Source organism: Eptesicus fuscus, chromosome 13, assembly GCF_027574615.1.
Source record: "Eptesicus fuscus isolate TK198812 chromosome 13, DD_ASM_mEF_20220401, whole genome shotgun sequence".
In the NCBI taxonomy this organism is placed as follows: domain Eukaryota; kingdom Metazoa; phylum Chordata; class Mammalia; order Chiroptera; family Vespertilionidae; genus Eptesicus; species Eptesicus fuscus.
In genome coordinates, this window is record NC_072485.1 from 45,264,241 (window position 1) to 45,280,357 (window position 16,117).

The following is a 16,117-nucleotide window of genomic DNA, read 5'->3' on the forward strand; positions in this document are numbered from 1 at the left end:
GTTCTGGATCTCCAATGGGGTGCAGGTCAGGGACCACCTAGCAGGAGCTACAGCAAGAACTACAGTTTTCTCCTCTTTGCTTGGGACTTGGTGGTATGCGATCAGTCTGACTGGAGCTGCAGTTTATTCTGTTAAGCTGCCACTGGGCAGGCCATTTATATGCAAAAGCCGCTGTGTGGAGCCTGGGCAGGTTTGTAGAATGTACGGGGTGAGGTCTCAGGGCAGGGCAGAGTCGCAGGGCGTCACTAGGCTAGGGCGTGGCAAACAGCAATGGCAGCCAGCCAGCCTTCTCTGTCTTTCCGCATTTCCAAGTCCCCGCGTCCTGCGCTCCAGCACATTAAACAAGGATTGCTGGGCACACCTCTGCAAAAAAGTCACCCTAACTTTCTGACTGGATGGCCGACATTCCAGCTTCTCCCCGTAGGTGTCTAGGTCCCCTGTGTGTCCCCAGAAACTGGATTTCAGAGTGATCGGGAGCTTGTCTCCCTTTGGGTTGAAAAAAAGCCACGCGCCCAGTCGCCCGCCACCAGCCCAATTCGTGTGCCTCCATACCTCAGCTTTTCAGCGTTTGTGCTCCTTTCTCTTACTTTATAGTTGTAAAGCTTCCACTCAGCCAGCTTCCCCATGGTTCTGGGTGATAGATGTTTTGTCTTTTAGTTGTAGTTTTGAAATTGTTGTACTATGTGGCAGTTTAGTTGTTTACCTTTGCCGCCATCTTGGTTTCTCCAAATCTCCAACTTTTGAAATAATAAATGATTTATTTTTAAATGTTTTATTTGAAAAATGTAAATAATGTAGATTGTCATTGTGAGGAAGAGGTATTTTAGGATTGTTCAAATACTGTGACTCTTGTTCAGATTCTGGTACTCTTTTGTGGGCATTGATTATGATTGCTTTTACAAGTCATCAAGCACATCTTCCTTTGTGATTTTGGTCCATGCATTTGGGATTTCACCTCTACCTATAAATTTTATCTGATATTTTTCTTCTAGGTTTGATCTGAAGTGACAGATGAACCATTTCCAATATGGCTGGGTGGATGTGTCTGGAGTGATGCTCCATGTGGCATATTCCCCTCCTGCCTGTCGATAGTTCTTATAGGGGAATGAGGTGGTGTCATCGTTATTCAATATAAATGTTGCATCACTTGCTACTGAACTAGTACAGAAATCAAGGGAAAACTCTTCTGTTTTGTGATATCGCCATCCATTGACAGCTTCAGAACGGTGAAAAGGAACACTGTGGTCTCCGTCATGGTTAGGGATTGTGTTTGTACAGATTGCTCCACAGAAGGGACACTGTTTCCAGCAGCCACAGAGATGTTCAGAAAGCATTTTCTGAATGTCAGACACAATGTCTTCTACAGGCTTACTCAAACACTCCTGTTCTACTGTGATCATTGCGGGATCCAAAGCTTCACTCATGGCTTCTTTGAGAAACTCAATATCTTTTATCTCCTGGTGTTCAATGCTTACCAAGTCTTTTCGTGGAAAGTTCAGGTTACTCCCCAAGTGGTCACAGAACAAATCCAACCACCCAGACACAGTGCTGCTTTTATCTTTGGCTATTGCTGTGGATTCATGAATAGCTGAGAGGATGACATTCTTGATGTCACCTATACTTATTTTTAAAAAAGTCTTTATTTTATTACTCCTTTGTTCTGAACAATATCTTTCAATATGTCTTTGAATATAATTCCTAAAAAATGATTCGGGATGATGAATGTACTCCCAGTAATCATCAAAATTTTCGTTTTCTGCCAGGGAGATAAGAACGTGTTTCTCCAGGTTCGCCCTGTTTCCATTGAATTCTGAGCAGGTAGCTCGCATGTCCCCAGCAATTTTAGGGGCCATTTGTTTCCAAATCGTGTCTGAGACAGCAGGAGTGAGTTTGCCCCATAGAAAATCAACAAATGTTTTGATTGAGCTTGCTCCTTGACAATAGATCTTAAAACCCATGAGGAAATAATCTTTTTTGCTTTGCAAATAATTTACCAGATTATTTGCTTTTTTAAATTCCTCATGCATCTGCTTAAAAATCTCAGATGCTCTTTGGAATAAGCACAAAGATAAGTCAATTTTGTACTTACTTGTAAATGTGTATCTGTCTTCAGTGGGTGCAGATTTCACCCCCTCTTCTATTATGTTCAGGATTTCATGGAAATAACTTCTATTGTAATCACATTGTTGCCTCTGAAGCTTTTTAATAGTTTCATTATATCTTGAAACTATGTGGTCAGTAGTCCTCTTTATGGACTCTTTATCTTGTATTGCTAAGTTCCTTCTTAATACACACAACTTTTTGCTCATTGTGACATGTTTCTCGTAATCGACTTCAAACAATTCTATAGACTTTTCCTTCACCATATTCACCATATCTGTCTCCTTTCTAAAATATTCCAAAAGGATGTCTTCAGAATCCACATCAATGTTAGGCTCTGTGACTGAAGGGATATTTGAGGAAACAGAATCGACCCATTTTCTCCAAAGATCATTGAATTTGACATGAAGCTCATCCTCACTCAATACTTTGCCCTTTAGAGTTAAAGCCAATTCTCGGCTTTTTTCCAATAATTCCTTTTCATAACCTGACTTTTTGTTATCCAGTATTTCTTGATTCTTTTTGTAACTGATATGTCCCTCAGCTTTATTTTTGCTCTCAAAAATAAGTGCCTCTTTAAGGTGTATTAGTTTATTTTCAAAACTTGCTTTCCACTGAATCATTATTTCACTCTCTGGATCTTCATTAAAATATTTTTCAAGTTCTTGTTTGATGGCTTTATATTTTTCGGTAACTGGAGCCTCAAGTGTGCTTATTGTCAGTTCCTGGATTTTTCCATTCTTAATCTGATTGATGAGCTGGTTCTGCAAGTCTAGCACATGACTCCTCAGTTCCCAGGTCCAGTAGTTATACATAGTTTCCAATTTGGTCATGGCCATGACCTCTCGGGTGTTCCTGAAACTGAAAATAAAGTTCTCATTCACTAAGGCTCTCCACAAATCTTGAACTCGCAATTTCACATCTGAGATCTTCATGATGCTGCCCCTAGACTCCTGTTTGGCAGCCATAAGAATTCTGCTTTTCAGATTCTGGACATTGTGGCTGTAGCGAGGATTGGGAGGGGCCATTGGGGGATTGCCATCCCAGAGGTGAGCAAAGTAGTAGACATGAGTATTGACATCAAATTTAATGACATCAGCAAAGCGAGTTACACCTGAGCACTGTTCTTGCTCAGCTGCTATTGCTGCCATTTCATCTAGTCTTTGCTCTAACTGCCTCCTTCCTTCCATTGCTTGGTCTTTAGCTGTGACTTCCCCCACATTCTGATGGACAAAAACACAACTTGGGGAGATTTTTACTTGTTTCATCCTCATAAAGGCTTGGACAACTATTTGTAGAATATCTTGCATTTCTGATGGATTTTCCCCAAAAATATTGATCAGAGTCAAGTTTCCAAGTCCAATGACAAAGGTTGCCAACTCATTGTCACGATTTTTGGATTTACTGCTGAGTTCTGGGGCCCGAAGGCCTTCTGTGTCCACAACAAGCACAAAGTCAAAGCCCAGTTCCTCTGTGAAAGTGTCCTCGACCTTCAGGAGCTGCATGTAGGCCCCCCGGGTACACCTCCCAGCACTGACAGTGAACTGCAGCCCAAAAAGTGCATTCAGCAGAGTGGACTTCCCTGAGCTCTGTAGGCCAAGGATAGAGAGAACAAACAGCCGTTTGTTTCCAAGTTTCTCAGAGACCTTGTCAAAAACAGCTCCCACCCACTTTACAGGCATATATGAAGCATCTCCGTCCATCAGCTCAATGGGAGCACCAGATATCATCAGATCTGCAGCAATCTGGGGAAGGGAGAGATAAAGGGTATTTTCAATGGGGGAAGCTTCTTCCAGAGCTTCATAGATCTGGCCAACTTCTCTGAGAAGTTGCTCAATTCCCAATGTACAGTCACTAATCTCTGTGGAGATATCTTCTATCTCCTTTTGCCAGCTTTGGAGGTCAGTGCTCTTTGGTGCCTTTTGCTTTTCTGTTTGTATCAGTGACCACAAATTGTTTTTCTTTTCATTTAGTTTTTCCAAGTGTCCTGCAGTCAGGTTGTCCAAAAACACACTCAGCCATTGCAAAAAGTAGTGTGTGGTTTGAGTTTCTGAATGATTTTGGAGAAATTCAAGAACAGACTGCATTAATTTATTGAGAGGAAAGGCTCTTTTCAACTGTTGATTCCGTATTCTTTGCTTTTCTGTCTCAATGTCACTCTTATGTTGTTCAATGCTTCGATTCCCTTTTTCTCTTAGATGATAGAGTTCTTTGTCCTTTTTACACCAAAGATGCCATAGGTGTCCTTGAAGGGGCAGTAAGTTTTCTTTCACCTGAGGAATACTCTCTTTACTGAGTAGAGCTATTAGGAGTTCTGCCTTTTCTTTGGCTTCCTTGCAGTCTCTCTGGTCTTCATCAATAAGGAATCCTTGCTTTTGAGCTATTGGGGTACAGTCCTCTAAGCTGAGAGTAGTGTCCGAGAGCTCCAGCAAACGTCTAATTGTAGTAACAAGCTTCTCTGTTAATTCTGCTTCATTTCTGTTCCTGAGACCAATAATCACTTTTTGTTTAGAGTTATTGGTCATGTTATTTTCTTTATTATCAAGTAAACATATCAAAGGTCTTGGTGATTGACTCAGATCACGAACTATTTTTCGGTTTTCTTTATTGTCATCAGAAGTTGACATGAGGACAACAATGAGAGAAGAGACCTCCTGCAGGAAGCTGAGTTGCTTCTTATGTTCCTTTGCATCTCCATGGAGATTGGTGAATGTCACACAGTTGTCAAATCTGTCCTCGTCTTCCCCCCCAGGGCAGAACCAGCAGATTTCCACCACTCCCCCCATCAAGAGACAGTCTTTGGTGCTCCCTCTGCAATGGCGGTGGAAAAAGACATCATGTTTACGTTTACTGAGAAGACAGTTCATGATCTGAGATTTGGAAGCAGAGAAGCCATTTCCAACTCTTATAAAGGACACAATGGGGGTAGAGACATGACACATCTGCTTATTCTTATAATTGATCTTCTCCTCTCTTGGTGATTTCCTTGCTTCCTGCCAGCTCCTTCTAATTTGATTGAGAGACCAGAGAGAGAATTCAATTTGAGAATTGCAGGGATTAGGTATGAGAAGAGGGAGTGCAAACTGGCAAATGGAAAGTTTGGACAAAATATACTGTCTGGCAAAATCATCTGCACAGTGAAGAATTGCCATCTGAATATCCATAGGGTGAATATGGGGCATAGGGTTAGTATCTGAAGGATTAATGGGAGTATTACTGTCTTCAAACAAATCTTCATAAGGATCAAAAGCCTCATTTTCCTTATTTGAGGCACTGGGATAGACTTGATTCTGTGTGTTTTCATCATTTCTGAATACTAGGTACCTCAGCCCATAATCTAGCACTTGTAGCTTCTGAAGGAAATATAAGGGCAGCTCCCTTTCAGAGCTTGGCTGCGTGTTGTATACAGAAGTCTTTTTGATCAGATGAAAGTTAGCTCTGCTCATCCCTTTTGGGTAGTAATGTTTTAATCCTAGACGATGGAGTAATCTCAGAAAGGCTGTATCTTCTATAACTTCCCATTTGCTATTTGTATTATCATGTGGTTCATAGGATCGTTTCTTTTTCAGCAAATTACTTTGCAAGTTTTTTCCTATCTCATTCATTTGCAATGAAGAGATGATGCCTTCATAATTACCATCAATGAGCAATCTCAAGTCTTTCTCTAGGTTTTCCCAATCATGATCTTCTCCATGTTTGGAGAGGATAAGGATAACTTCCTTTGACAAAGATTGTCCCATGTGATGTTTTATTAATGTCAAGCGTTGTGTTTTCTCCTCTGGAGAAATAGCAATGTCTCCAGTGTTAGCTGTAAGATTTGTGAGCACCAGGAATGCCTGGGCTCTGTAGATGCAAATATTGTTGATCTCCTGGTATTTATCTTGGGCAGTTTGCATTTCATGCAGTAGGAAGTCTAACTCCTCACACCCCAGGAGATACTGAAACTTATTGTTTACCACATGATATCCTGCACCAGCTGCAATGGAAAGTAGCAATACCTGTGTGTCTGGCTGCTCTATTTTTTGGAGGTAATTCAAGAAGTAGTCAAGAGACAAACTGACCTTATGAGTGGCCTTTCTTTGAGCTTCTTCCACTGTTTCTTTGGACTTAGATTGGGCCATGGCTTCCATGAGGTCATTCTGGGTTTTCTTTAAGCTTGTAATTAATTCAGAAAATTGGTAGATGTTGATGTTCTCTTCTTCTGACTCTGACTGGGAGACCCACTGCATGATGGAATGAGCCTGAGGAAAGTTATTCACTCTGTAGATGTGAGGATCCAAAAGGCTGCGCAACTGAGATTTAATAAACTTAGTCGCATAGATGGAAGACTTTTTGCAAAAGTTAACAGTGTTTACCAGAAAATTCTGCAGACCCCAGTTTGTGAGGCATATATTAGCCCAAGTGTCGGAACTGTTTGTTTTTTGACTCAACATTTGCATGAAATTTATCAGTTTTTGAAGCTGCTCTTCAGGGTCAGTTACCTCCCAGGATTTCACATCCTCTAGAAAAACCCTAGTCTCCTTCTCAACACTCAATAAATCTTCTCCATCCTTGATCTGGGCAGTGAGGCCAGTCAGAGCAGTGTAGCTATCTTTCAGTAGGCTAGCTACCTGAAATGGATCCTTAAAATCACTTCTGTGGTTGGAAAGGATGATGTCCCAAATGGGCACCAGCTGAAGTCCCCGGTCGATGACACACCAGGTTTGATTACTGGCAACTAGGCCAGCTTTCCACTGGAGAAAGCCATTTGCTTCTGGTGGGCCACCTGTCTGAGCCACAGATAATTCGACTTTGGTTTGGAGATTTTGGAAGGTTGTGCTTTGAGAGGCAGTTTCTGAACAAGTGTCTGACCCATCGACACCTGCACCAACTTTCACTCCAAATCCACCGTAGCTGCCCCTTATGTAACCATTCAGGGCCTCTGCTGATCGCTGTTTTACTTCTTCCAGCTGCTCACTTTGGAAACCCTCTGAAGTGGCTTTCCACCAGTAGATTCCTCCCAGGTGCAGAGGGCCCTGGTTGGCATGAGAGCCAAACCTGTGGAAGAAAGCTTCAGCCCTGTGCCTCAGCAAGGGGAGTCTGTCTGTGTCTGCAGGCTGACCCAGAAGGTCTTCCATGCATTTCAGTTCCTGGAGAGCAGCCTTGGAGAACTGGAGCTGATCCATGGAAAAGTGGCAGGAGGCAAGTGGGACATAGCTGAACTTGGTAGAGCAGAAATAGGAGTGCTCAGAACGTGATTGTTGGGTTTCCTTGGATTCCGAATGTTTACTGTGGTCCATACCAGCTTCCACGCTAAATCCCCAACCTCCGCCCTTGGCTGAGGAAATTACACTGAAGCCCAGCTTCTCTGTCATCTGGGTGAACTTGGATTCTTCTTGAGAAGATGTAAATTCCCTGGTTTCCATCCGTGTGCTGTGCTCAGGGCCAAAGATTAAGAACTCCTGGGGTACACTGAGTAGCTCCTCTCTCTTCTCTAGAAGGCTGCTGTGGGAGCTGGTTTTGTAAATTCCCTGCAGGGCCAGCCCTCCAGATGCCCATCTCACGAGATCTTTATCTGGGAGGTTTTGCCTGTGAGACAGTGTGCCCTCCATGAGGTTCAGTTGTCCCTGCATGTGTTCCATCACCTCTCTTAAGGATTTTTTGGAGGATGGCCAGTACTCTTTGGGAATCTCCATTGCCTGCCTCAGCTCTGCCTCTTTGTTCCTCACTGCCTCTTCTTGTCGTTGCCTCCCTTCTGATAGCAAGTCTCTTAGCTCCTGCAGTGCCTGTTCAGCCTTCTTCTGTTCTTCCTTTCTCATTTTCACTTGAGACTCCTGTAACTTTGAAAGGCTATTTGAGTTCAGTAGCTTCTCCAGGGCCCTTTTCTCCCAGGGATGTTGTGCCTGGGATTTCAGCTTCTGGAGGTCTTCTTCTTCTACGTGTTGTAAGGCCTGTGCACAGGTCACACCCAGTTGTTCCTCCAGCTTTGGCAACCAGTACTCAACTGCCAGTCCTACTTCTCTCAGCATCTCTTGGAGATCCTGCCTCCTTTTTCCTCTGTCAAGGGGCTCATCAGACGTGGAGTCTGCTGTGTCCATCACTGTGGGAAGAAAAGACATTCAGCCTCTGTCATGAACTTAGGAAGTGTCAGCCACCAAAAAAAAAAGGTGGGGGGAGGTGTAAGAGTACTAAAGATGCAAGTCTCTGCCCTGGCAGGTGTGTTTAGCAGTTAGAGCATTGGTACATACATCAAAGGGTCATAGGTTACTGAACAAGGGCTATACTGGGGTTTTGGGTTCGTTTCCTGCTCTCAGTTGGGGTGTTTGTGGGAGGATGTTTCTCTTTCTTTTTCCTTCCCCTCCCTTCCCCCCATTCTTCCTGTCCTTCCCTCCTCCCCCCCTCTCTCTACCTCCCTCTCTCCTTCCCTCTTCCCATTCTTCTTCCTACCTTCCCATTTACACTCTCTGCAAAGCAATGGAAATAATATCCTCAGGATTAACAACAGCAGCAAAAAGATTCAAGTCTTTAAGGCTTTCTCATTCTTTCATTTCATTCTTTTATAAAATATACTAGAGGCCTGGTGCATGAAATTCATGCCCTCAGCGGGGTCCTTCATCCTGACCTGCACCCTGTCGCAGTCTGGGAGCCCTTGGAGGATGTCTGACTGATGGCTTAGGCCCACTCATTCAGACAACCTTAGTGCTGCTGCATAGGGAGGAGAGGCTCCCACCACTGCTGCTACACTCGAAAGCTGTGAGCCTGGCTTCTGGCTGAGCATTGCTCCCCCTATGGGAGCGCACTGACTAGCAGGGGGCAGCTTCTGCATTGAACATTTGACCCCGGGTGGTCAGTGTGCATTATGGTGACTGGTTGTTCCACTGTTCAGTCGATTTGCATATTAGCATTTTATTATATAGGGCTAGAGCCCTCGTGTATGAAATTCGTGCATGGGGGGGTGTTCCTCAGCCCACCCTGCACCCTCTCCAATCTGGGACCCCTCAAGGGATGACTGACTGCCCTTTTATGCCCGATCCCACCGGGCAGTCGGACATCCCCCTCACAATCCTGGACTGCTGGCTCCAAACTGCTCGCCTGCCTGCCTTCCTGATTGCCCCTAACTGCTTCTGCCTGCCAGCCTGATCACCCCCTAACCACTCCCCTGCCAGCCTGATTGATTCCTAACTGCTCTCCTGCCAACCTGTTTGCCCCGAACTGCCCTCCCCTGCAAGCCTGGTCACCCCTAACTGCCCTCCCATGTAGGCCTGGTCACCCATAACTGTCCTCCCCTGCAGGCCTGGGTCCCTCCCAACTGCCATTCCCTGCAGGCCCAGTCACTCCCAACTTCCCTCCTCTGCAGGTCTGGTCACCCCTAACTGCCCTCCTCTGCAGGCTTGATCGCCCCCAATGTGGGCCTGGGCCCTCCCAACTGCCCTCCCCTGCTGGCCTGATCACCCACAACTGCCCTCCCTTGCAGGCCTGGTCCTTCCCAACTGCCCTCCCCTGCTGGCCATCTTGTGGTGGCCATCTTGTGTCCACATGGGGGCAGGATCTTTGACCACATGGGGGCAGGCATCTTGTGTGTTGGAGTGATGGTCAACCTGCATATTACTCTTTTATTAGATAGGATAGAGGCCTGGTGCATTGGTGGGGGCCAGCTGGTTTGCCCTGAAGGGTGTCCCGGATCAGGGTAGGGGTTCCCTTGGGGCATGGGGCGGCCTGGGCAAGGAGCCTGTGATGGTTTGCAGGTCAGCCACACCCCCCGCCGACCCAAGCAGAGGCCCTGATATCTGGGATTTATTTATCTTCTACAATTAAAAGTTTTGTTTGCTCCACGTGGAACTGAGCCAAGCCTTCTGCTCGCTCCGTGACAGCAACCATTTCTGTTGGGATTTATTTATCTTCTATAATTGAAACTTTGTAGCCTGGAGTGGATGCCTAGGCTGGCCAGGGCTGCAGAAGCTTGGCTGCCTCCATCGCCAGGGGTAACCCTAGCCTCCTGCTCTCTCCAGCTCTATGGCTGTCGCCATTTTTGTTGGGATTTACTTATCTTCTATCATTGAAACTTTGTAGCACTGAGTGGATGTCTAGGCTGGCAAGGGCAGGTGGAAAGCTTGACTTCCTCCATTGCCAGGGTATCCCAAGCCTCCCTCCTGCTCTCTCGGTTCTGCAGCCATCTTGGTTGGGTTTATTTGCATATTCGCTCCTGATTGGCTGGTGGGCATGGCTTGTGGGCATAGCTTGTGGGTGTAGCGGAGGTATGGTCAATTTGCATATTAGCATTTTATTATATAAGATTCGTGTTTTAAAAAATTTGGGATGTGTATGTATATGCCTCCACTTGGGCACAAGCAAGACATCTTTGTGGGTGTTCTTAAAATGGATTGCTTTTGTAGTCATCAGGATGAGTTGGAACTTAATAGCCTGGGTTTTGGCACTTCCTATTTAAACAGAATCAATTGAAGGAAGAATATTAAGGGGACACCAATTATTATTCCACAATTAGTTTCTAGAAAACCTATATTAAATGGTGCCCTCATTCTTTTTGTCATTTCTTGTGCCATCCTATATGGCCTGCGGGTGGACCCGCGGTGGTGGGAGCCTCACCCATTTCCATGGCAGTGCTAAGGAGCAGCGATCCCGGCTTCTGGCTCAGTGAGCTCCCACAGGAGAAGCGCTGCTCAGCCCGAAGCTGGGTTCACAGCTGGCGAGTGCAGCAACAGTGGCAGGAGCCTCTCCTGCCTCCGCTACAGGAGGGCGGTAAGGAGTGAGGAGTCCCAGATTGCGAGACCCTGGTCTGCAAGAAAGATGTCTGATTGCCAGTTTAGGCCTGATACCCAGGAGGCCTAAGCTGGCGATCATCCCCTAGGGGTTGTGGACTGCTAGAGGGTGAAGGCTGGGCTGAGGAAACTGCACCCAGTGCATGAATTTTATGCACCAGACATCTAGTTTTATAATATTCATTTACTCTCCTGTCCTTTAAAATACAGTTCTTGACATCAGCATTATGGTGCATAAGATATTTCTCTTTTTTTCCCCTCCCATCTTGTAACAATTAATTAAACACCTATCCACAAAGAAATGTGCCCCTCTGTGGGAATTTTGGGATCATGCCAAGGATGTCAAGGGAGTCTTGCCTACCTATTCATCTAGTAATAGGCAGAGGACTTCAGTATGGGCTGTAGAACCAGAAAAACCAGCAATTCTGCCACTACTGTGTTAGCATAGTTGGAAAAAAATCTTTTTAAAGCTCACTTGGGCACATGCCCAAAGATGAAAGAGAATTTGCGGAAGTCCAGTCTTCTCAAGGGTAGATTGCAGCATGAATTTGGGGACATTGCATGGACTGAACTATCCAATGGTGGCAATTTCTCCAATGTGGAAAAGGAGAGTGGTTAGTGAGTGCCTGGCTACCCAAGTTGTGTGGGACATGGCTTGAGAAACACATTGCTTTCCAGCAGCACTCAGAGTCCTGTGGCAGGACCTTCATGACCAGGGGAAAGGAAAAGATGGGAAAGAAGCAGAGAACAATATCAATGAGCATTAAAAGGATAAGGTTCCTGCTGATTTGCTCAGACTTCAGCAGAAAGGCCTTCCATGTCCCACACAGAGAACCTCACCCCTGAGGATCTCCCTCCTGGGTCAGCAGGTAGTAACAATGCCCCAAGTGCTAAGCCTGAAACTCCCCTTTACTGCAGCCACCCACTTGTGTGCACTCCTGTGTTGAGCAGTGAGAGCTCATCTGGAAAATGTAGTGGAATCTGAAGAGCACACTAGGATCTGTGTGCAAGGGGGAAACCACACACTTGGGCTATAGCGCCACCTTCTGAAAACAGTGAAAAGCTAAACATTTTTTCTTTAATATCACAAACAGTACAAGGATGTCCACTCCCAACATTTTTATCCAACATATTACTGGAAATCCTAGCCATAATATTGAGAAAAGAAAAATAAATAAATGCATCTGAATTGGAAAGAAAAACTCAAATTGTCATTATTTGTAGGTGATGGTACTGTACAGGCATGGCAAAAGTAGGTTTACAGTTGGGAGTAGGAGAAGCAACTTGTGACATTTTTTTGAGTTAATAAAGCTATTGTAATTATAACCTGTATGCTTTTTTCCATATGAACAACTGTAAACCCCCTTTTGCTCACCCAGGTATATAGAGAAGTCTAAAGACTCCTCCAAAAAATTATTGGAACTAATAAATGAATTCAGTAAGGTGGCATAATACACAATGAATTCTCAGAAATTGGTTGCATTTTTATACACCAATAACTTACTATCAGAAAGAGAAACTAAGAAAACAATCCGTTTAACAATTGCATCAAAAAGGATAAAATGTATAGGAATAAATTTAATCAAGAAGGTAAAAGAACCTTACTGAGCAAACTAACACACTAAAGAAATCAAAGAAGATACAAATAAAGCAATAATGTGTCCATGGTTAGGAAAAATTAACTTGGTTAAAATGTCTATACTACCCAAAGCAATCCTCAGATTTAATGCAATCCGTATGAAAATACCAATGTCATATTTCATAGAACTAGAACAAATAATTCTAAAACTTATATGGAAACACAAATGACCCTGAATAGCCACAGGAATCTTGAGAAAGAAGAACATACTTTGAGGTATCATGCTGCCTGATATCAAACTATTTTAAGGCTATAGTAATACAAATAGCATGGTACTGGCATAAACACAGACACCTAGGTCAGTGGAACAAAGTAGAGAGCCCAGAATTAAATCCATCCTTGTGTTCAACTAACCTATGGCAAAGGAAGGAAGAATATAGTGTAAAAACAGTCTCTTCATTAAACGGTGTTGGAAAAATTGGACAGATACATGTAAAAAAGTGAAAATAGACCACTTTTTTAGGCCACATAAAAAAATAAACGTAAGCCTGTTTAAATACTTGGATACAAAACTTGAAAACAAAATGCCTAAAAGAAAACATACGCAGTATGCTGTTTGAGTACTTTATCTATAATAATAAAAGGATAATATGCTAATTAGACCAGACATCCTTCCGTTTGTCATTCCAGATGTCCTTCCTGATGAAGCCGGGGCTGGAGGGAAGCCAGCTGATGTCCCAGGTGCCTGCTGGCAGCCAGAGGAGGGAAGCCCGGGTCCTGGGTGCTGGAGGGAAGCCGGTGCCAGCAGCCAGGGGAAGGATGGCCTACTCTTGCACGAATTTTCATGCATCGGACCTCTAGTAATATGTATAAGTGTCTTACCAGTATGTTATTACGATTGAAACTAGTATACTGTTGTATGTTTACTATACGTGAAAACTGATTTTTAAAAATTTATACTACATCGCCTTAATAGAATGAAAGAGGAAAATCACATGATCATAAGAATAGATGCAAATAAAGAATTTCACATACTACAATATTCTTTCATGTCAAAAATTCTTAACAAATCGGGTATAGAAGGAACACACTTCACCATAATAAATGTGATATATGACACTATCACAGCAAACATACTCAATGGTAGAAAATTGAAAGCTTTTTAAATAAAAAATCAACAATATGACTAGGGGGGCATCTCACCACTCTTATTTAACAAAGTATTGGAATTTTAGTAAGAGCAATTAGGCAAGACAAAGAAATAAAACCATCCAAACTGGAAATGAAGAAGTAAAATTGTTATTATTGCAGACAGTATGATTTTATACATGAAAAATTCCTAAACACTTAACCAAAACAAACAAACAAAAAAGACCCCATTGAAACCAATGAATCAATTCATTAAAGTTGCAGGATGTAAAATCAGCGTACAGAAATCAGTTCTGTTTTCATACATTAACAATGAAACATCTGAAAAATAAATAAACAAAACTATTTCATTCACAACAGCATCAAAAACAATACTTAGGAAAAATTTAACTGGGGAAGTAACAGATCTACGCAACGAAAACTACAAGGCTTTGCTGAAAGAAATTGGAAAAGACACAAACAAGTGGAAGATATCTCATACTTGTGGATTAGAAGAATTAATACTGTTAAAATGTCCAGACCACTCAAAACCATCTATAGATTCAACACAATCCTTATCCTAAATCCAATGGAATTTTTTTACAAAAATATGAAATACAAATTTTAAATTAGTTTGGCCTCATGAAAAACCCCAAATCCTGAGAAAGAAGAGCAAAGCCTACTTTACAATTCCTGCTTTCAAACTATACTACAAAACTATAGTAATTAAAACAGTATGGTACTGGTATAAAAATAGACACTTAGACCAAAGATAGCATAGAGAGCCAAGAATTAAACTTCGGCATAAGTGGTCAACTAATATTATCCACTAGAGGCCCAGTTCATGAAATATGTACACTGGGGGTAGGGGGGTCCCTCAGCCTGGCCTGTGCCCTCTTGCAGTCTGGGAGCCCTTGGGGGATGTCTGACTGATGGCCTAAGATAGCAGTTGGACATCTTTAGCACTGCTGCAGAGGCAGGAGAGGCTCCCATCACCACTGCTGCATTTGCCAGCTGTGAGCCCAGCTTCTGGCTGAGCAGCACTCTGCTTGTGGGAGTGCACTTGAAGCATCCATCTTATATAAAAACTGCTGTTTGAAATTTTAACCCTGCTATTTGGCTTCTGTAAATTCTTGCTTGCTAAGACTACTCCCACTTCAGAGAGGACATTAAACCTTCCCCAGACAAGGTTATCAGTGCAGGCACCAGGCCAGGCCTCTGGTTGAGGTCTCAAGGCCCTAGTATATACAGGCTCTTTAAGAACTTGCAAAAGGGGCAGGAAACACTCCATATTTGGGAGACAAAGAAGGTAAAAACATATAAATAGGGAAAATTCCTGCATGTTGGGGTCCAGAATTTGAGAGACATTTTCTTCTGGACCCGCGTGTAATAAATGTAACTCCATCTCTCTAATTATTGCTTTGTTCTTCTTTGGTTTTCTGTAACATTATGGGTTCCCTGAATTGAGGAACAACTGGGCTTGGCCTTTTTGGCCTCCAGTGAATGGGCCAGGTTTGGGGCCCGGGCAGAATTGAACCGGGGGACTTCAGACCCTACCAGACCTCAGCCCAGGACCCGGCCGGCATCTGGAGAGAGTGGATGGACACTTCTGGACCTGTTGACAGAATCTGTAAGGTAAGGGCCCCGTCAGTTCAGCCCACTCCAAGTAAGTGGAAGGGGGAGCTTGTTCACCTCCCCGGAGGCCATAGAGCTTCCTCAGGCAAATTAATCAGGAAACTCTGGGTAAATATCTGGTAGAAGTCAAAAACTTGGACTAGCTAGTATATAAATGTGGGACTCTGGATTTATCTCTTTCTATTGTTTAATTTTTTTAAAGATAGGGCGGACCTGCTGTGATGGTCTGCAAATGTCTTAAGCAGTGCTGCTGAGTTATTTTTCTCAGAGATGTTTGCTCTCTATCACAGTGGGAGGGAATCAGCCCATTTAGCTAATAAAAATTTCTCTCTCTGTTTGTATGTTTGTATAAGTAAGAGTTTCAGTTTTCTCTGATTTGTGAATTTGCTATATTAAATTGAAAATTTAAAGTCCTAAGGTTAATTTAAAGGTATAAATTTGTGATATTTCAAAGAACAAAGAACTTTTATTTATGGCTTTCTTATCTCTTTTGGTGGTCGGAGACTTCCAAGGGCAGGGCTTACAGCTCCGCAGGGCGGAGAGATTTACAGGCCCTGTCCCTGCCTGTGACATCATAGTCCAACGTGAGCCACCTGAGGGGAACTAAGGCTGAAGTTATTATTAACTGTCTATAGACCCCGTTAACCATTTTGTTTGACTTGCTGTTTTCAATTATTAGGATCCTCATAGAGGACATAACCTGGGTTTTCCCTTCCTCTCTCATCCTGATTCTGATAGCATCTGTAACTGGAGTAAAGATCTTTTCTTTCAGGAGGCCATCCAGGCTTTCAGTTCATAGGAAATCTCCCTACACACCCTTATCCTCCTCCGCTATCTTTCCAGACTGACTGAGTCATTTTTTTCCCACAGGTCAGATCTCAGGCTTCAAAAGGGAGGACTACTACAGCGGTAGTCTGTA

General features: G+C 43.5%; 1 protein-coding gene across 1 annotated transcript; it reads right to left on the bottom strand.

The window, feature by feature from the left end:
- Positions 1 to 896: 896 nt before the first annotated feature.
- LOC103302818 (interferon-induced very large GTPase 1-like) lies at positions 897 to 8,177 on the bottom strand. The gene has a single exon (XM_054725676.1). It carries the CDS (start codon positions 8,175 to 8,177, stop codon positions 897 to 899), a length of 7,281 nt encoding a protein of 2,426 aa, XP_054581651.1.
- Between the last annotated feature and the right edge of the window lie 7,940 nt (positions 8,178 to 16,117).